Genomic DNA, 15,567 nt, shown 5'->3' with positions numbered 1-15,567 from the left:
CATCTTCACGAGATATGTATCCATTCTCATTCATCGATAGAAGATGGCTCAAAACCCTGAGGTCATGTCCCAGAACAACCACATAAATAGACATATTTGTCTACCTTGATTGAAACCAAATTGGAGCTTGATGTCATTGAAATTGTTCAAATTACAGTGCTCAAGGCCGTACCTTCACACATGCCTACAAGTATTGAAAGACGATCCATCCGCCAGTCAGTCTAATATCTGTGGTTTAATGTGTATAGTAAGCACTATATTAACCGTGCTGTGGAAGGTATCGTCAGATTTGCAAAGTTATGACATCAGGGGAGCTTCCATTTGGGATGAGGATGTTTGGTAATTTCCACTGAGATTTCACGTGGAGGTGGAGAAGTAGATTAGGATGTGGAGAACTTTGCATGAGGCAGCGATGCTTAGGACATACAGCATAGAAGATTGGGGAAATATGTTTTCGCTTTTATCTTCTCACAAAGTGCACATTTTCTAGTGGAAATACTCACGAAGCCAAATGCCAGTAGTTTGTTTGCAGGTCATCCAGATATATCAACTAAGAAGGAATGCCTATATATGGCTAAGAGTTCTTATTGTGTAGTGGATATTCCCTTGTATAAGGTTATGTGATAAAGAATGTGATTGGAGCTCCCTTGCATCGACGAAGAATTATTCGAGGACATGAAGATTGTCTCCATTGGTAATTGCCGGGTAAAATCATAGTCTGTCCTCAGAAACTTCCATCTTTCAAAATTCTTCCTCTCAAACTCTGAATTACTTTGCACCCTCCAATGCTCCAAAGACGCTTGCCAAACTAGAGTTGGAGGCCACTCCCGGTGGTAAATTTGCATTGCCTGTGCTGTTCGACTTTTTCGCTCCACCTGTGCTATTTCCGCCAGATGCACCATTCAGTGATCCAATAAGCGCGGCCAAGCCGTCGGTTCCGTTTTTGTTGCCACCATTACCGGTCTGTCCTCCTGCACCTTGTTGCGGTTGATTATTAGCACCCGATGCCACGTTGATGCCGCTTTCCCCTCCGACGTTTGTAGAGCCATCTGGCTTCTTCGTTATTCCAGCCTCCCCGCCAAGATTGGTTGATCCATCGGCACCAACTTTATCGGCTATTAGCATCGTGTTGTCAAAAATGAAGAGGTCAGACTAACCTGTGATACCGGCTGATTCCCGTTGCACGGCCGGGTTGGGAAGTGAATGGATGCCAGCAACCAAAAGAGATATGAAGACAGTAGAGAGCTTCATGATTCAGAATTATAATGATTATAAGTAAGTATGTCAAGGAAAGACGATTAGCCAAGTCTATTGGCAATGAAATAACGTATCAAAAAAGCTTATTAAATGAGTGTTTTGATGAAAATTGTACTTAGAAATGAACCAGTCATCCAAAAAAAAATTAAAGAGAGAGAACCAAGAACTGTCCAAGAAATATAGAGCCTGGGGAGAAGTTCTGTGATCATATATCAAACTCGAGTTCTAAAAATAGCCATCGAAATTCAAACCTACCATTCTTCGCCTTGCCGATCTAGACTTCTGGAGTAGTTTAGTTCGCAAAATAATCCCAATTTTAACATCTGGCAGATGCAGAGCTTTCTGACAGGGTTCCAGAACGTGATAATAGACGGAACGTTTGTATGTTGTGGCTTGCCAAGATGTGTTTGGAAACATGAAGTGTAGTCGGTAAGGTTCAGCCAAGACCTAAAGAGGGCACGTGATTTTATGCGATAACTATCAGAATTTGTCAACTTCCAACATGATACTATCGAGTTACATAGGTATATCAAAGGCCTACTCAGGCGTCTTTGTTCTCAAAAACACAATTGGTTCTTCGTATCTTGATTCATCTGTCGTATCTCATACTGCCCACTCCAATTTTGTGAGCGGGACAAGGATAACCATATGAAAGGATTTTAGAGCTACTGCCATACTACAAGTTAGATATCAAAATCAAAGGATTGTTGTGAACTAAGACACCCGGAAGCCATTAGTTACTGGCGAAAAAGACCACTGGATAAAATTCTCGAATCGAAACTTTGTGAGCAAGTGAGGAGGCCGATCGTCCGCAAGCTGCGTAGCATAGCGTCCAGTGTACATGCTACTAGTAGCGAAGAATAAAACAAACATACTTTGATTACTATCTTAATCTTACCTTAAAACCTCATGCCATATCCTTTTTATCAGTCTTCAACCATCCAAGTAACATAATTTGAAGTTCCTCGTGCATGGCAAGATATTTTGGGGTAACGTCAAGAAATGGCTTCGATATAACAGTGCTAGAGGAATCGGTGTGGGCTCATGTCCGTCTAATTTTCCTGCTCTCTCCCTATCTAAAAAGGCCATGAACTGGCATAACGAGCATCTATTTTAATTCGATTATCTCACCCGAATACAGCCGGGGTTATGCTTTGGTTCAAAGAAACCCCATGGAGCCAAGCAACTATGACAGAATTTGAAGCCACATCTAGCACCGTGGGAAGCTGAGAATAGTTAGCACTTTCCAAATGCACTGACATGATTTGTTTGCCGACTTACAGTTACGATTTCGACATATGATTTTCAGACATCCCCTGCTACTCTCGATCCTCGCATGGCATTTCGGGCAAGCTACCGTTGTCTTCTCGATTTTATTCTGTGACCCCTCATCCTTTGCAGAGCTGAGGTTGAATTGCGTGCAAGTTAGGCCCTGGCGCCATGGAGTTCGATATTGCACACAAGTCGAGGCTTTGCAGCTCCCACATATCATTTTCGGATCATTCCCATCGCGAATTTGACCAGAACCACAATTTGGGGCTAAACACCAAAAGAAGTGCGAATCTGATCGTAGATGACTTTGCAGTGCAAGGTCGCAAGATCTAAACGTTTTATTAGTATCGGTAAGAATCACAAATAAAAGCTAAACTACGTTGTGAACGTCGTCTTTGTGCAACATAGTTCTATGAACCACTCTTCTAACTCCTGTGAGCAGATTGGACATGTGAGATTATACGACCCTTCACTCATCGTGAATGTCATACTTTCTTGCAAGCAAGGCAAGCATACTTCCGTGAGATGATCGCATTCTGCTGTCATTGGTCCAGATTTGTTCTCTTCCAAAGTTTCTTCCTCGAAGAAGTCCAAACATACTTCGCACTTCCGGCAAGATCCTTTATCCTCTTTCTCTCCCCAAAGCTCTGAGGTCTCAGTTATCTGTTCACTTCTCGAACTCATAGAATTCATTTTGTGATTATCCCTGTACGAAAATGTTTTAGTGGTCATGGGAGGAAGGGTTAAGGCTTGAATAGCCATATTCAAACACCACATGTACACTACCGTCTTGGCCCCGTACCTGGCGGTCTTGAATCTCGACGAAGAGATACATGGCGTCACGCATTGGAATTTGATCGCGTAATGAATGAATTTTCAGATTCGCCTGTCGCATAGTTAAAAAACTGAGTGAAAATTCAACAACTTAAAATCCTTACGATCGAATACAAAAATCTCTGCGGATGATGACCTAACGATATATAACAAAAACCAGGCATGTATAGAACCCTGAGTACAGAATACCTGCAGACTTTGGAGTCGAATGTGAATACATCAGTGTCAAAGCCATGGGATTAATCAGCATGTTAGGTTTAGCAGTTAACATTCCGAGAATTTCTGGGGTATTTGAGAATGAGAAAGAAAATCAATTGAACCTTGCCCGTGGATCAGATGATGTATGGTTGCAAGTCGACCGTCTTTTAAAGTTGCCTGCTGATTTCTGTCGGCTGGCTCAAATTTTCTTTGCCAATTGATCGATTCAAAGGATAATAGGAAATGGAGGGACAAATGATTACCTAAGTATCAAAAGGTTCATTTAGAAAGGAAAAATGAAAGACATTGAAGAAGAACCAATTAGTTGATCTATCTTCATTATCACCGCGTCATCCAATTGTTCTCCTATATAATCCAGAGATGACGGCTAGTTCAAGATGCTACGATGAAATCTCTTCAGAGACGAAAAGCACTTGTAGACGTCTGCCTAATGTTTGCAGCCCTATTGTGATGAAGATGGGGAAAAACAAACAGAAATTGACACCGCTTGAGAACGCAATCCGAAAGGGGACACTGAAAATTGGATATCATTGCATCATATTATTACAGAATACTATTATTACATATCAACAGAGGGTCATTTCAAAGCCCATCCAACCTCACATTGCTCCCCTGAAACGCCAATCCCATAAATTCCGATCGCATTTTGACCAAATTTGGAATTCACAACATATCGTGCCATTAATCAAATCCCTTCGTTGCCGATCAATTCCAATCATCATAATGATGTTAAGCAAGAAACGAGAAACTCTCCTCCTTTCTCAAACTACTCGGCTTCTTCTTGACATTCCAATCGCCACTTCTGACTTGTTCAACTCGTTTAGTCAATGTAGAAGGAGTCCGACCTAAGTCTCCCAAAGGAAGGTTAACATTCTCCCAATCGTCTTTTTCCTCCACTGGCACATCCCATTCTTCAACATCTTCGTTGTTGTCAAGTGCTTTCTTCCGCTCCAATGCGCGCATGAACTCAATCATAACACCGAGACTTTCTATCAGTCCCATACTGGCTTTATCTCCACAATCGCAATCACATCCACCAGGACATTCGCTGTTACCGGTAGATCTATACTCAATCAAACAATGCTGATGTGTTGCACAGCCACATGACAAGCATGGTAGGAATACCGCGCTGATAGGCTCTGCGCAAATTGTGCAACAAAGTTGGCGCTGAACAATTTTACAGCGATCACATCGTCCGGCAGCACCGCCGATGGAACTCAAGTGTAGGGGATCCAGACGCGCTTCGTGCTTGAGGCAATAGCCCGCAATGTCTAGACCTTGATCAGTCGATGAGGCATGCAGATCGTTTTTACCCAGAACTATTTGAGATGGAGGCGATGCCTCGTGGATCACAGTATGGCTATCATTAGACATTATTGAGGCAGCAAATGACTTATTGTCGGGAATATCCATCTCAGAAGTGTGGTTCCGTAGTCCATCATACTTTAAGATTTCTAATCTAGCCAAGGGGAGCCCCCAACAATAAAGCAGTTCGGCGTAGGCTTGACGATAGCTCATGTGACGAGCCATGTGGCTACTATCCAATAGTGTCGTACCCATGCATCCTTCGTCGTCAAACCCGTTTTGATTTTCCAATGTCATCTTGATCCCGATACAAACCTTTGGCCTGAGTTCATCCATTGTGCTTTCATCATCCGAAAACGCCATTTGTTCGTTACCAACTCGTTCTTTTACGCTGCCAAGGACTGTTGTATTTCCCCATGTGATAGCACTAGGAGCCAAGCTCAACATGTGTTCAACTGGGCTAGGTCGTTTCCGACTTGGTGGTGGATTCGGTGGTGAAGATGACGCAGTCATAGAAAATGGACGCGAAAAGTTTGCAGCAAAACTTGAGGCAAGACTCGAATTTCCACGTCGGAAGGTTCTTGGGTTTTCTGGAGAAGTCGACAGACTTTGAGTATGTTGAGGAAGATTTTCAGAGCTTCCTCTATTTGACCTCAGAGGGGGGGTTTCACCACAAGAATATGATGCCGAAGCAGGGTCACTGCCCCAAGCACCAGTAGAAGATCCCATGGAACCAAAGATTCCAGAAGGCGTATTAACCAATTTTGGCGTTGACACTGCAGAATCTACTGGAGTCTTTTGATACATACTCCAAGCTGCGCCGTTGTTTGGGAAATAATCAACAGAAAACGCAGGAGTCTTCATAGAGAGAGGTGTCTGCGGTTGAGCCATGCCAACATCGGCGTTTATCGCATGTGATGGTGCACCAGAAGCAATCGGTTCACTAAATACACAAGATAGCATTGCAAGCATTTGAATGTCACGAAGCTCTTCAAAGTGCGTGAAGAGGTCTCCAATCAATTGCTTGGCAAGAGGACTGCTTCCCCACTTGACTCTACCAGAGAAGCTGCCACGTCTACGGTGCTTGTCGTGAGAAACATCGATACCACTGTCTGAGCCGCTGTCATGACGATGTCTCTTTGCCATACTCTCAGCTATTACTAGCACAGGCTCACGGCGTTGGCTTTGTTCGAGAACTTCAAGAGGGATATCATTGTGTAGCAGCATAGCAGCATACCTCCATACATCAGCCAATTTAGAATGACCGTACTTGTCAGCAATACTTGCATTATGTTCGCAAAGATACGGACCGTTACCAAAGATGGTATATTCCTCTGCAAGGTAGACCTTTGCAGGAAGAAAATCATTTACATCACATAATGATATGATGTTTTTCGGCTTCACAGATCGCACCCTACTAAAGCCAGTTCCGGTGGCTGTGTTGGTTCCAGTCCCTGTACCAATTCCAGTTCCGGTTCCACCGGACCTTTGAGACATTATAGTTGGCGATCCTCTGAGAGGAAATCGACGATTCGATCGACGCCAGTACTCTCTCATTGCAGGATATCTAGTAATGCGGAATTGTGAAGAATCAGTATCGCTGCTGTTTGAAGAATCATATTCGTCTGATACTTCAGAATCAGCTTTACTATCCTCAGTCATTGACGTAGCCTTGATGCGTGGCTGGGGTGAACTATTGTTTGCCAATCGACCAAAAGCATCAAAATTGGGTTCGCCTCTCGGTCGGGAACTTCTGGAATCGGTAATTTTCTCGAGTAAAGACTTCACTTTATCTTCTTTTGGTGGAAAGAAACATACAAGCTTGCCGTTCATTGCAAAGCGAGCACCACAAAGTCTAGGTAGTGGTACGTTGACGTTTCGTGGTATGCTGATTGTTTCCGCCGTAACACTGGAATCTAGCTCTTGAGACATCATTGCCGAAGCACCTGGAGGAATATCACTATCCTCTTCATCGCTTGAGCTTTCGTCCGCAAGACCATCCAAATCGTCATCGTCTAAATCATCGATATCATGAAAAAATATAGTACTCGTCTCAAGATCAACCTCTCCAAGCAAATAACATAGAGCAGCTTCCAAACAACCTTGCTTACGGCTTACAAAACTTGCTGCAATTTGGTGTACTTCTTTTCTAAGTTTATTGTAGGTTTCATCGGGCATGAGGGACGTCCTACCAAGTGTGAAGGTGGGGGCCTTGGTCTCCGGATACTGGTCAGGAAAGGTAATTGTTGTCTTGATATAAATGGGTGTACCATTTTCACCCCATGGTCCGTTCATGGAAACAACGACTGTCCTTTTGTCCATATCAACGCCATCAAATGTAATTTTTGGAAGCTGGTCATTGATGCGTATAATCTCATCGTGTAAAGTCTCCGGCTCGTCCCAATCACCGTCCTCTTCGAATTCAGGACTCAGCAAAGACAACCTTCTCGATAATGATCGCTTGCGCCGCATAGATCCGTTATCAGGTTTAGAGAACTTGATTCCACTCATCCAGCCAATCTGGGACTGATTCAAGTCTTCTTGCTTCGCTGCCTTTTCCTTTCCTCGCATAGCAGGGGCGCGTATTGTGGTATGAGTACGGGCTGTGTGAGGCAAGGTCATCTTTTTCATCCCAACACTAAACGAACTCAACTTCAAACCAGAACTACCAGGTCGAGGACCTGTGATTGTGGCGGTCTTTTTATCGCTTGCAGATGTTTCCGTAGTACGAAAGGTCTTGTATGCTGCTCCTTTACGTGTGAGATTGAGCTTTCCGTGCACTTTCTTCCCTTTTACATAGCCAACTCCCTCAAGTGTGTCATGGTCCACATGTTGCATTTTCAATTGGTTGTCCTCGCCCCACGAAACTAGCTGAAATTCTCTATTGTCTTCTCCCTCCTCTGTGATGCTTCCACGACTTCGCCAGAGAAATTCTTTGACTTTCGAATTGCCATGCCCTGGAAAGGTAATGACTGCTTCCGTGATAGTGTCGGTAGAGTTGTCACCCGTGATACGCCGGTCATAGAGATGAAGGTCTCCAGGAGTGTCCTGGGGCATAGCTAAGATTCCCCAACCAAACGGTGTGTGTCGAGCTCTCCAGACCGGGAATCCAGTATGTATAGTGCGCTCTGGGACATCAGATTCGTTCTCATAATCCCAAAATTTAATTGTTCTATCCAGAGAGCAAGTGACTAAGCTCGAGGCACGAGTACGATTCCAATCAATACCATATATTTTTGATTCATGTGCATTGATGGACCTTAATGGAACAGCGCCTTTCCTATCGTCCCAGATCCGTAGCCATCGGTCATGGGATGAAGCTAAAATATGCGAATCCTGACGGCTCCATTTGACTTGTGTTGCACCAGCAAACCAATCACAAAAGCTCAGAACAGGTTGCCGTGGTCTACGTAGATCCCAACAATGTACATATCCATCAACAGCACATGTTGCCAGGATATCAGGATGATATGCCGAGAAATTGATGTCGGTAATAGCTCTCGTGTGTCCGTGGAGTGTGTGTTCAATTGCGCCATGAGAAGCGTCCTCCTGCATATTCAAATTCCAGACAAGAGCCTTCTGATTGGCAGTGCTGACCACCCAATAGTCGCGAGCTGCGAAAGGGCACCATTGAACGTCAGCCACAAGCCATGGTAGGCCATGTCGAAGATGTCGTGGGGGATTGAGAGGGGAATCAAGATCAATTATATCTAAGCCATCGGTTCTGGACAAAAGAGAAAAGTCTTAGCACATCTCGAAATGCGATTTTTGAAGTACTCACGAGGCTAAAGCAACGTCTCGTCCGGAAGGAGATATCGTAGCGGATCCGACTTTTCGGTCTACATGTATAGACACATCTGCATCAAATGTAGTGCTATCAAAAGCCGACCTAATGGTCTTCCCCTTTCTCGACTCTTCCATCATCTTAGTACTAAAGTTTTCGCATTCTCCAAATCAATACAATCACTTCGTATGGGAATGACTACGGGACGAATAATTTGATGCTCGAAGTATGTAAACTTAAAAAGTGCTATCTAATTAGGGTATAGGCATTCTGCTATCCTTGGACGAACCTAACCGCATACAGCCTTGGGGAGAAGATCAAAACGATAATGTTTGGCTATGACGATCAAAAGGCATGAAGATCTTCAAGTTGTTTCAATGGCAGATTTGGATGACGATAAGGCAAGAGTGTGGTAAATACTTGTTAGTAACTGGAGATGCGAAACCGTCGCAGTTAGTACTACATACCAGGTGGTACTGGCGTCAACTTTAAACGGGAGTTGCCGTTCAAGCCTTTCTATCAGCCTTGTGCATGGGCTGCGCTGTTTTAAGAGATTGATAGATACATCAAGATAGCATCAAATTTTTGAAAAAGCCTCTTTCTTTCTTTCTTTGTCTATCGTCCTAAACTCAGCAAGCCAATATCACGGTGAACTTTTTACTGCGAATCATCCGTAGATCCATCCATAATTCGTTCAACCCTTCTCACGCCCACATCTTTAATTTCCGAGACGTCCAGAACGATTTCCCTTGATAAAGTACCCCACTACCCGATTTGAACGATACGGTACCTCTAAGGTTATCTTATCAACATCACGAGCACGAAAAAAAACCCCTACCTTTATTGGTGTATGTTGAGCCTTGGACTCGATAACTGCTAAAAGAGTAATTCAACCAAGTGCCAGTTCAACGGACAGTCAAGACAGAACCCTATCGACATGGCGGCTTTACCAAAACGGATCATTAAGGAGACGGAGAGATTGATGCAAGAACCGTATGTGAATCTTTCGGGTTGGATCGTACATGCTGTAACTGAACTGAACTGATGAAAATATACAGTGTTCCAGGTATCAATGCAGTTCCCCATGAGGACAATTTAAGATATTTCGACGTCTCGATACACGGTCCATCCTCTTCTCCATATGAAGGTCGCTACACTACGGACAAGTTTTAGCACTTTCAGTAGGCTAATGTGATTTACAGGCGGTATCTTCAAGCTCGAGTTGTTTCTACCAGATGACTACCCGATGACTCCCCCAAAGATTAGATTCCTGACAAAGATCTATCACCCAAATATTGATAAGCTCGGCAGAATTTGTTTAGATGTTCTCAAAGGTATGTAACCTCATTTTCATGTCCCATTTCATGACTTTGCCTCGCAGGCAGTCGACTGACCCCGACTTGTTCAGGTAACTGGTCTCCCGCACTCCAGATTCGAACAATCCTCCTCTCGATCCAAGCTCTTCTTGGGGCTCCCAACCCGGACGATCCATTAGCTCCAGAAGTGGCAAAGAGATGGAAAGAGGACGAGCCGGCCGCAATTGCGACTGCTAGAGAATGGACAAAAACTCATGCTATGGCTTAGATCTGATCTAGTCTCATGGTAGTGGATGTTCATGCACGAATTATGGTTAAATGAAAGGATGCGAGAGATTTTCAGTATGGAAAGGCACTATGCTGTGCGAGATAGCGTGGACACAACGCTGAAACGATTGAGCGGTTTTTGGTAGAGATAAATATCTTAAGATATTGCGCAAGGCCTTTTTGTGATTCTATTAGCATAGTTGAGCCAATTTCAACCAACGACGTTTTGCATTTTTTTTTCTCGATACTTAGAGCCTCCGTCGTTCATTCTTTTCTAGAGCTCAATGTTCGATCCGATATTCGAGATATGGGAGATGGAAACTCAACTAAGTTATCCCTCGTTTGAGATTCGATCTCTGTTCCGACAAATTCCCCAGTGGGAAAGGAGGATATCACAAACCACGAAAAACATGAGATTGATCCAGGATATTGCCAATCTCTCCCCTCTGGTCAGTATCAACTTTTAAATATCTGACAAAGTATCAATCAATTGCCTGTCAAAAATAGTGCTAAGATTACATTTTATCGGAATATATGATGTAAATTGGTGCCATCCAAAGCAGCGGATTTTTATCCGATCGACGTACGTGACCAAACACTCAGCCCTGAATACAAGTCTGGTTCCCTTTCATTACCAGAAAACAAAATACCCGCCGCTAAGCTTATATGGTTTGAGACGACTGGTCGAATTGTTAGCAAAATTAGATCCTTCGAAGGCTTCGACCAACCATTCAATACCTCGGTGCCCGAGGTTGGACTATAGCACTGATTTGCGGGTTATGGTCGCCAAAAACAAGTCGGGACATGGAACTGACAAATAGTTGGGTAGAGTGACACTTTTTGCAAGCAAGTCATTTAGGCTAACACGTAAAATCTATCCCGCATTACTTTCAACATGTACCCATCGACGGTCACCATATACATGCACCAAACTCTCAACCCTCGAGGAATCTATCAAGTATGCAGTACTTGGGAGGGAGACTGGACGTCTATCATCAAAAGCTTTTACAGGTGCTGGAAATGGTAAGGAGTATAATACCACGTATAATACCACGTATCACACTGAATATTATTGATGAGACTATATCAATTGCGGACTGCATGCGTTCTTCAAATACTGTGCAGTACAATGGACGCGGAATAGCCATGTCGACCTTTAGGCAAAGCCGAAAACCCATTGACAAAGTAGACGGACAATACAAGAACTCCCTACTACGTCTTCACACAGACGATTCGAGCAAAACAGTATCGTATTCACCTGTCCAAGTACGGGATTCGGACGTTTCTGTTTTCCCCAGGTTCCCCATCTTCGATAAACGACTAACCTGGCACCCAAGCCTTTAGTGCTATTTTCCAATCCACTTTAGGCTTACATGTAACATGCCAGTCTTTACCCCGCGAAATTCCACATTTTCGACCGAGGAGTTTTCAAGAAACGGCTGATGATCCGTTGCATCATTGAATCTTCCTATTTTTGGATCCCTTTCTTCGATAGCCGATTGTCATTCCTGTGGCTTCGGGCACTTGTAATTCTGTCGAAAAATGAGAGAACAGAATCTTTTCAGCAGACTACTAGCTTGTAAGCGACGGTCAGAAGACTTGACAAAAATTCCATGTCAAAACACATATCTTTCGTTTCTCAAGACTCAGCCAAGTTTGTATCGAAGCCTTTTCGAGACCCTTCTCCGGGATGTAACTCCTCCAACTTCAATACCCCAGATCAATTGATGACGATGCGTGGTTACAGGGAATTCAATTGGTGCATAGCTTCTTCACTCCCCTTGTCAGACAGCAAGGGCCCCTTATCAACACATGGGCCACCAATCCAACGAATCTCATTCCATACATTATTGCTGAAATCTAGCCCAACAATCTGGAGAATCCAAAAGCGCAGCATGTAGGTAGCGTATGATTTGGAAAGAAAGGCACAGGAACTCAAAAAAATCCTTGCGGTGTACAGGCTTCGTTGCTAGTGTTCCGTCGGACCCGTTCATGATAATGGGACCGATTTTGATTCAATCCGTGTTGATCAACGTGGAGATTGGTTCGTTCGATCACCATGAGAAAAGGCCGCTAGGATGGCCAAGAGGGAAGTCCCTCTCTTCATCTTCGAAAGGAAATGCATTTTATAATTACTGGCACAGAATTGATGGGGAGCTTAAAAAATTATACCTCGGTGGATTGCTAAAGAGGAAAGGTCTCAATTCAGATCGCTCGACTAAGGACGATAGTACAAACCATCAAATGCGCCAATAAATGTACCGGTCAAATGAGGATCTTCTCGAGATTGGGGAAAACGCCACTGAGCTAGCTTGAAAAACCACATTTGACAAGGATATTATGGAAATAGTGGTCATGCACCTAACGAAGTATATGAATGCGTCTTGAGATGTACGAGATTAGCATGGCCCCTAGGGATAAGAAGGTAAAGATGCCCATGGTTTTCCTTCCTGTTGTTCCAGACCTCTTTAATTCGGTTCACTACATAAATCTTTCATCCTCACGGTAGGACCGTACAGCCAGTCTTAACATCTCTCTTCTTTTTTTTCTATCCCTTTAATATGGCACAAGATTCCTCTCCTCCGAATCACTCGGACAATTCAATGTCAGGCTCAATCGATAAGGACATTGGCCCTCTTGGGGCCAGTACAGCAGACCACGTGGAAGTTGTTCGTACTATTTCCAGAGTCCCAGGAAATGCACATTACTACGAGAAAGATGGCGTGCGAACATACGGAGACGGTGAAGACCATGATCATGAACCACCGGTAGGCATGCAGAAGATACGTTCTAAAATTCGTGGCTAAACGGTGCTCCATAGATGACCATGAATCGAATGATGTCTTTAGTTGCAATGGCTTTCTTATGGACAGGTTCCCAGATACCAGTATATCTTTTCGGTAAGTCATTATATTACTTCAAGAACAGTTTCGATCTAATAGTATTTAGGTGGTATTCCACCATATATCTACGGCGATTTGGGGGGGGCAGATAGGTGGACTTGGTTTGTGTTATCCAATTTACTCGCTTTGGCAGCTGTTTGTCCATTTGTAGGAGCACTGTCAGATCTTTTTGGAAGAAGATACATTGCCATCGGTGGTGCTGGTTTGATTGTCATTGGAATGATCATTTGTTCCACAGCACACTCCATGAACGTTTTCATTGGTAGGTTTCGTGCTACAGATTTCATCACAATATACTAAACATTACAGGTGGTATGGCTATTGCAGGCGCAGGCGCTGGTATAAACGAATTAACAGCACTTGCTGCAACCTCCGAACTTGCACCAACAGCAAAGCGTGGAAAATATGTCGCCGTCCTAATCTTCACTATTCTACCATTCACCCCATCTGTACTCTGGGGTCAGTTGATCGCATCGCATTCTAGCTGGAGATATGTTGGACTGTTCTGTGGTCTCTGGGCATTCATGGGGCTCGTTATTACTGCAATGTTTTACTTTCCACCTCCCCGAGTTAATTCTGACGGCCTCTCACGCAAAGAGATCATATCTCAAATTGACTTTGTAGGCGGATTTCTCTCAATCGTTGGTCTGATTCTTTTCGTCGCTGGTCTTCTATGGGGTGGATATCAGGTAAGTACTCCTATCTTAAACTTTCCCAGAATAGGAAAAAGCTCACCAACGAAATTCAGTATCCTTGGGCATCTGCACATGTACTTGTTCCACTCATCCTCGGTGTTGCATTCATCGTCGCCTTCTGTTTTTGGGAGGTCTATGGCGCTAAACATCCCATGTTTCCTTCTCGACTCCGAAAAGAACCGCGTATCTTAGCTCTCACCCTCGTCATCACCTTTATCTCGGGTGCAAACTTTTTCTCCGTCCTCCTTTTCTGGCCCACACAAGCCTTCAATGTCTACGGACATGATCCAATTGGTGTCGGAATTCGAGGTCTTCCAGTTGGCTTTTCCATTCTCATCGGAGCATGCGTTGTTCTTTGGCTCTTATCTGTCTTCCGCGGAGGAAACCGTATGCTTATGATTATCTCATCTTGCATGATGACCGCAGGATGCGGTGCCCTTGCTGCTGCTGACCGTAATAACATCAACGCGGTATATGGTATTCTCGTCGTAGCTGGCCTTGGAATTGGTGGTATCGTAGGTGCGTACTCGGCTTTCACACTCAGTTCCCCCTAAAAAGAATTTCGGTGCATGATTACTGACTCTCCAATTTGAATGCAGTTCCCGCCTCAATCATCACCACTATCATTTGTCCCGACGACTTGATCGCCACAATCGCAGCACTTACGCTCGCTATTCGTGTAGTTGGTGGAGCGATTGGTTACACAACCTATTATAACGTCTTTTTGACCAAGTTCATTCCCGAACTTTCCGTCAAAATTGCTCTTGCTTGCTACGCGAATGATATTTTTGACTTAGAAATCATCAGCCATATTGCGGAATTGACCGGCGCAAGTCTTCTAGACGAAATCTTGCCTCTGGTGGGTAACAATGTTACTATCTGGAATGAAGTCGTACTTGCAGGTCAAGAAGCTTATGCTACTGCGTACCCATGGGTATACTATGTCAGTATTGCTTTTGGAGCAGTCTCAATTCTTGCAAGCATTGGGTTGGGCGATATCAGTAAATACATGGATGATCATGTCGCAGTTGTCATGCATTGATTTCTTCAACGATGTATCATATGAGAGGTATATCCGGTTAATCAAGTGAGCGCCGGTATAAGATTTGAGTAGAGGGGGAAAAGCAGGATGCAAATAAGGTGTCAAGGGCCTATTTGTAAATAGCAATCAGGGCATTATTAGTGCTCATATCATGACTTAACGGAAACGGTTCAATTAAATAGTAGATTTCAAACGATAAACATTCAGAATTTCCTCTCCTTTCTTACCAAGCGAGTCAATAATGTATAGTCTTCAACGCGATTGATTCGTATTCGATCACTGTCGTCAATCGTCCCTTTATCATCCCTCAAAAACTCCACTATTGTACAAGTACCTGAATAGGTAAACAATTACCAAATCTGAAAAATCAAACAGTCACGTGTATCTTGAGTGTTGGTCTCCAACACACCACTCACTCCGCACCTAAATCTCAATCTCTCTTACACATCACAACAGGAAAATTTCTTAGATGAAACATACATGAGGCAGCACGATTTCCCATTCCTTTCATACTTCTCAAAACGTACAAGAAGCTCAAGTGTGATCTTAGCGCCGACTCGTTGGAGACGTGTTGGAAACTTCATGATTAGGTAGAAGTTGTAGGTACTAGGTAGGCAGAGTTTGAAAGTTGAACGGTGAGAAAGTTGGTTGGAAATTGGACTGGAGTTTGACG

The 15,567-nt window shown here is 43.8% G+C and overlaps 5 protein-coding genes across 5 annotated transcripts; 2 read left to right on the top strand and 3 right to left on the bottom strand.

Moving 5' to 3' along the window:
• Positions 1-768: 768 nt before the first annotated feature.
• On the bottom strand, positions 769-1,251 carry Bfra_001345 (uncharacterized protein; the record flags this gene model as incomplete). The annotated part of the gene is made up of 2 exons (XM_037331779.1): positions 769-1,115; positions 1,158-1,251. 2 exons carry the CDS (start codon positions 1,249-1,251, stop codon positions 769-771), a joined length of 441 nt encoding a protein of 146 aa, XP_037195933.1.
• A 1,128-nt stretch (positions 1,252-2,379) lies between these two features.
• On the bottom strand, positions 2,380-3,291 carry Bfra_001344 (putative ring finger protein; the record flags this gene model as incomplete). Its single annotated transcript, XM_037331778.1, has 3 exons — positions 2,380-2,483; positions 2,539-2,858; positions 2,909-3,291. The coding sequence occupies 3 exons, from the start codon at positions 3,289-3,291 to the stop codon at positions 2,380-2,382; spliced, it is 807 nt and encodes a 268-aa protein (XP_037195932.1).
• Positions 3,292-4,311: 1,020 nt separating this feature from the next.
• Bfra_001343 (putative wd repeat protein) lies at positions 4,312-8,811 on the bottom strand (the record flags this gene model as incomplete). The annotated part of the gene is made up of 2 exons (XM_037331777.1): positions 4,312-8,611; positions 8,669-8,811. 2 exons carry the CDS (start codon positions 8,809-8,811, stop codon positions 4,312-4,314), a joined length of 4,443 nt encoding a protein of 1,480 aa, XP_037195931.1.
• A 791-nt stretch (positions 8,812-9,602) lies between these two features.
• Bfra_001342 (putative ubiquitin conjugating enzyme protein) lies at positions 9,603-10,255 on the top strand (the record flags this gene model as incomplete). Its single annotated transcript, XM_037331776.1, has 4 exons — positions 9,603-9,664; positions 9,730-9,818; positions 9,874-10,005; positions 10,080-10,255. The coding sequence occupies exons 1-4, from the start codon at positions 9,609-9,611 to the stop codon at positions 10,253-10,255; spliced, it is 453 nt and encodes a 150-aa protein (XP_037195930.1). The 5' UTR covers positions 9,603-9,608.
• A 2,560-nt stretch (positions 10,256-12,815) lies between these two features.
• Positions 12,816-14,894, top strand: Bfra_001341 (putative mfs drug efflux protein; the record flags this gene model as incomplete). The annotated part of the gene is made up of 6 exons (XM_037331775.1): positions 12,816-13,022; positions 13,104-13,154; positions 13,197-13,419; positions 13,467-13,846; positions 13,876-14,371; positions 14,452-14,894. The coding sequence occupies 6 exons, from the start codon at positions 12,816-12,818 to the stop codon at positions 14,892-14,894; spliced, it is 1,800 nt and encodes a 599-aa protein (XP_037195929.1).
• Between the last annotated feature and the right edge of the window lie 673 nt (positions 14,895-15,567).

The sequence above is a fragment of the Botrytis fragariae genome, assembly GCF_013461495.1.
Source record: "Botrytis fragariae strain BVB16 chromosome Unknown tig00000006, whole genome shotgun sequence".
NCBI classification, from domain to species: domain Eukaryota; kingdom Fungi; phylum Ascomycota; class Leotiomycetes; order Helotiales; family Sclerotiniaceae; genus Botrytis; species Botrytis fragariae.
The sequence above is the reverse complement of the archived record's forward strand: the minus strand, read 5'-3'. Positions and strand labels throughout refer to the sequence as shown.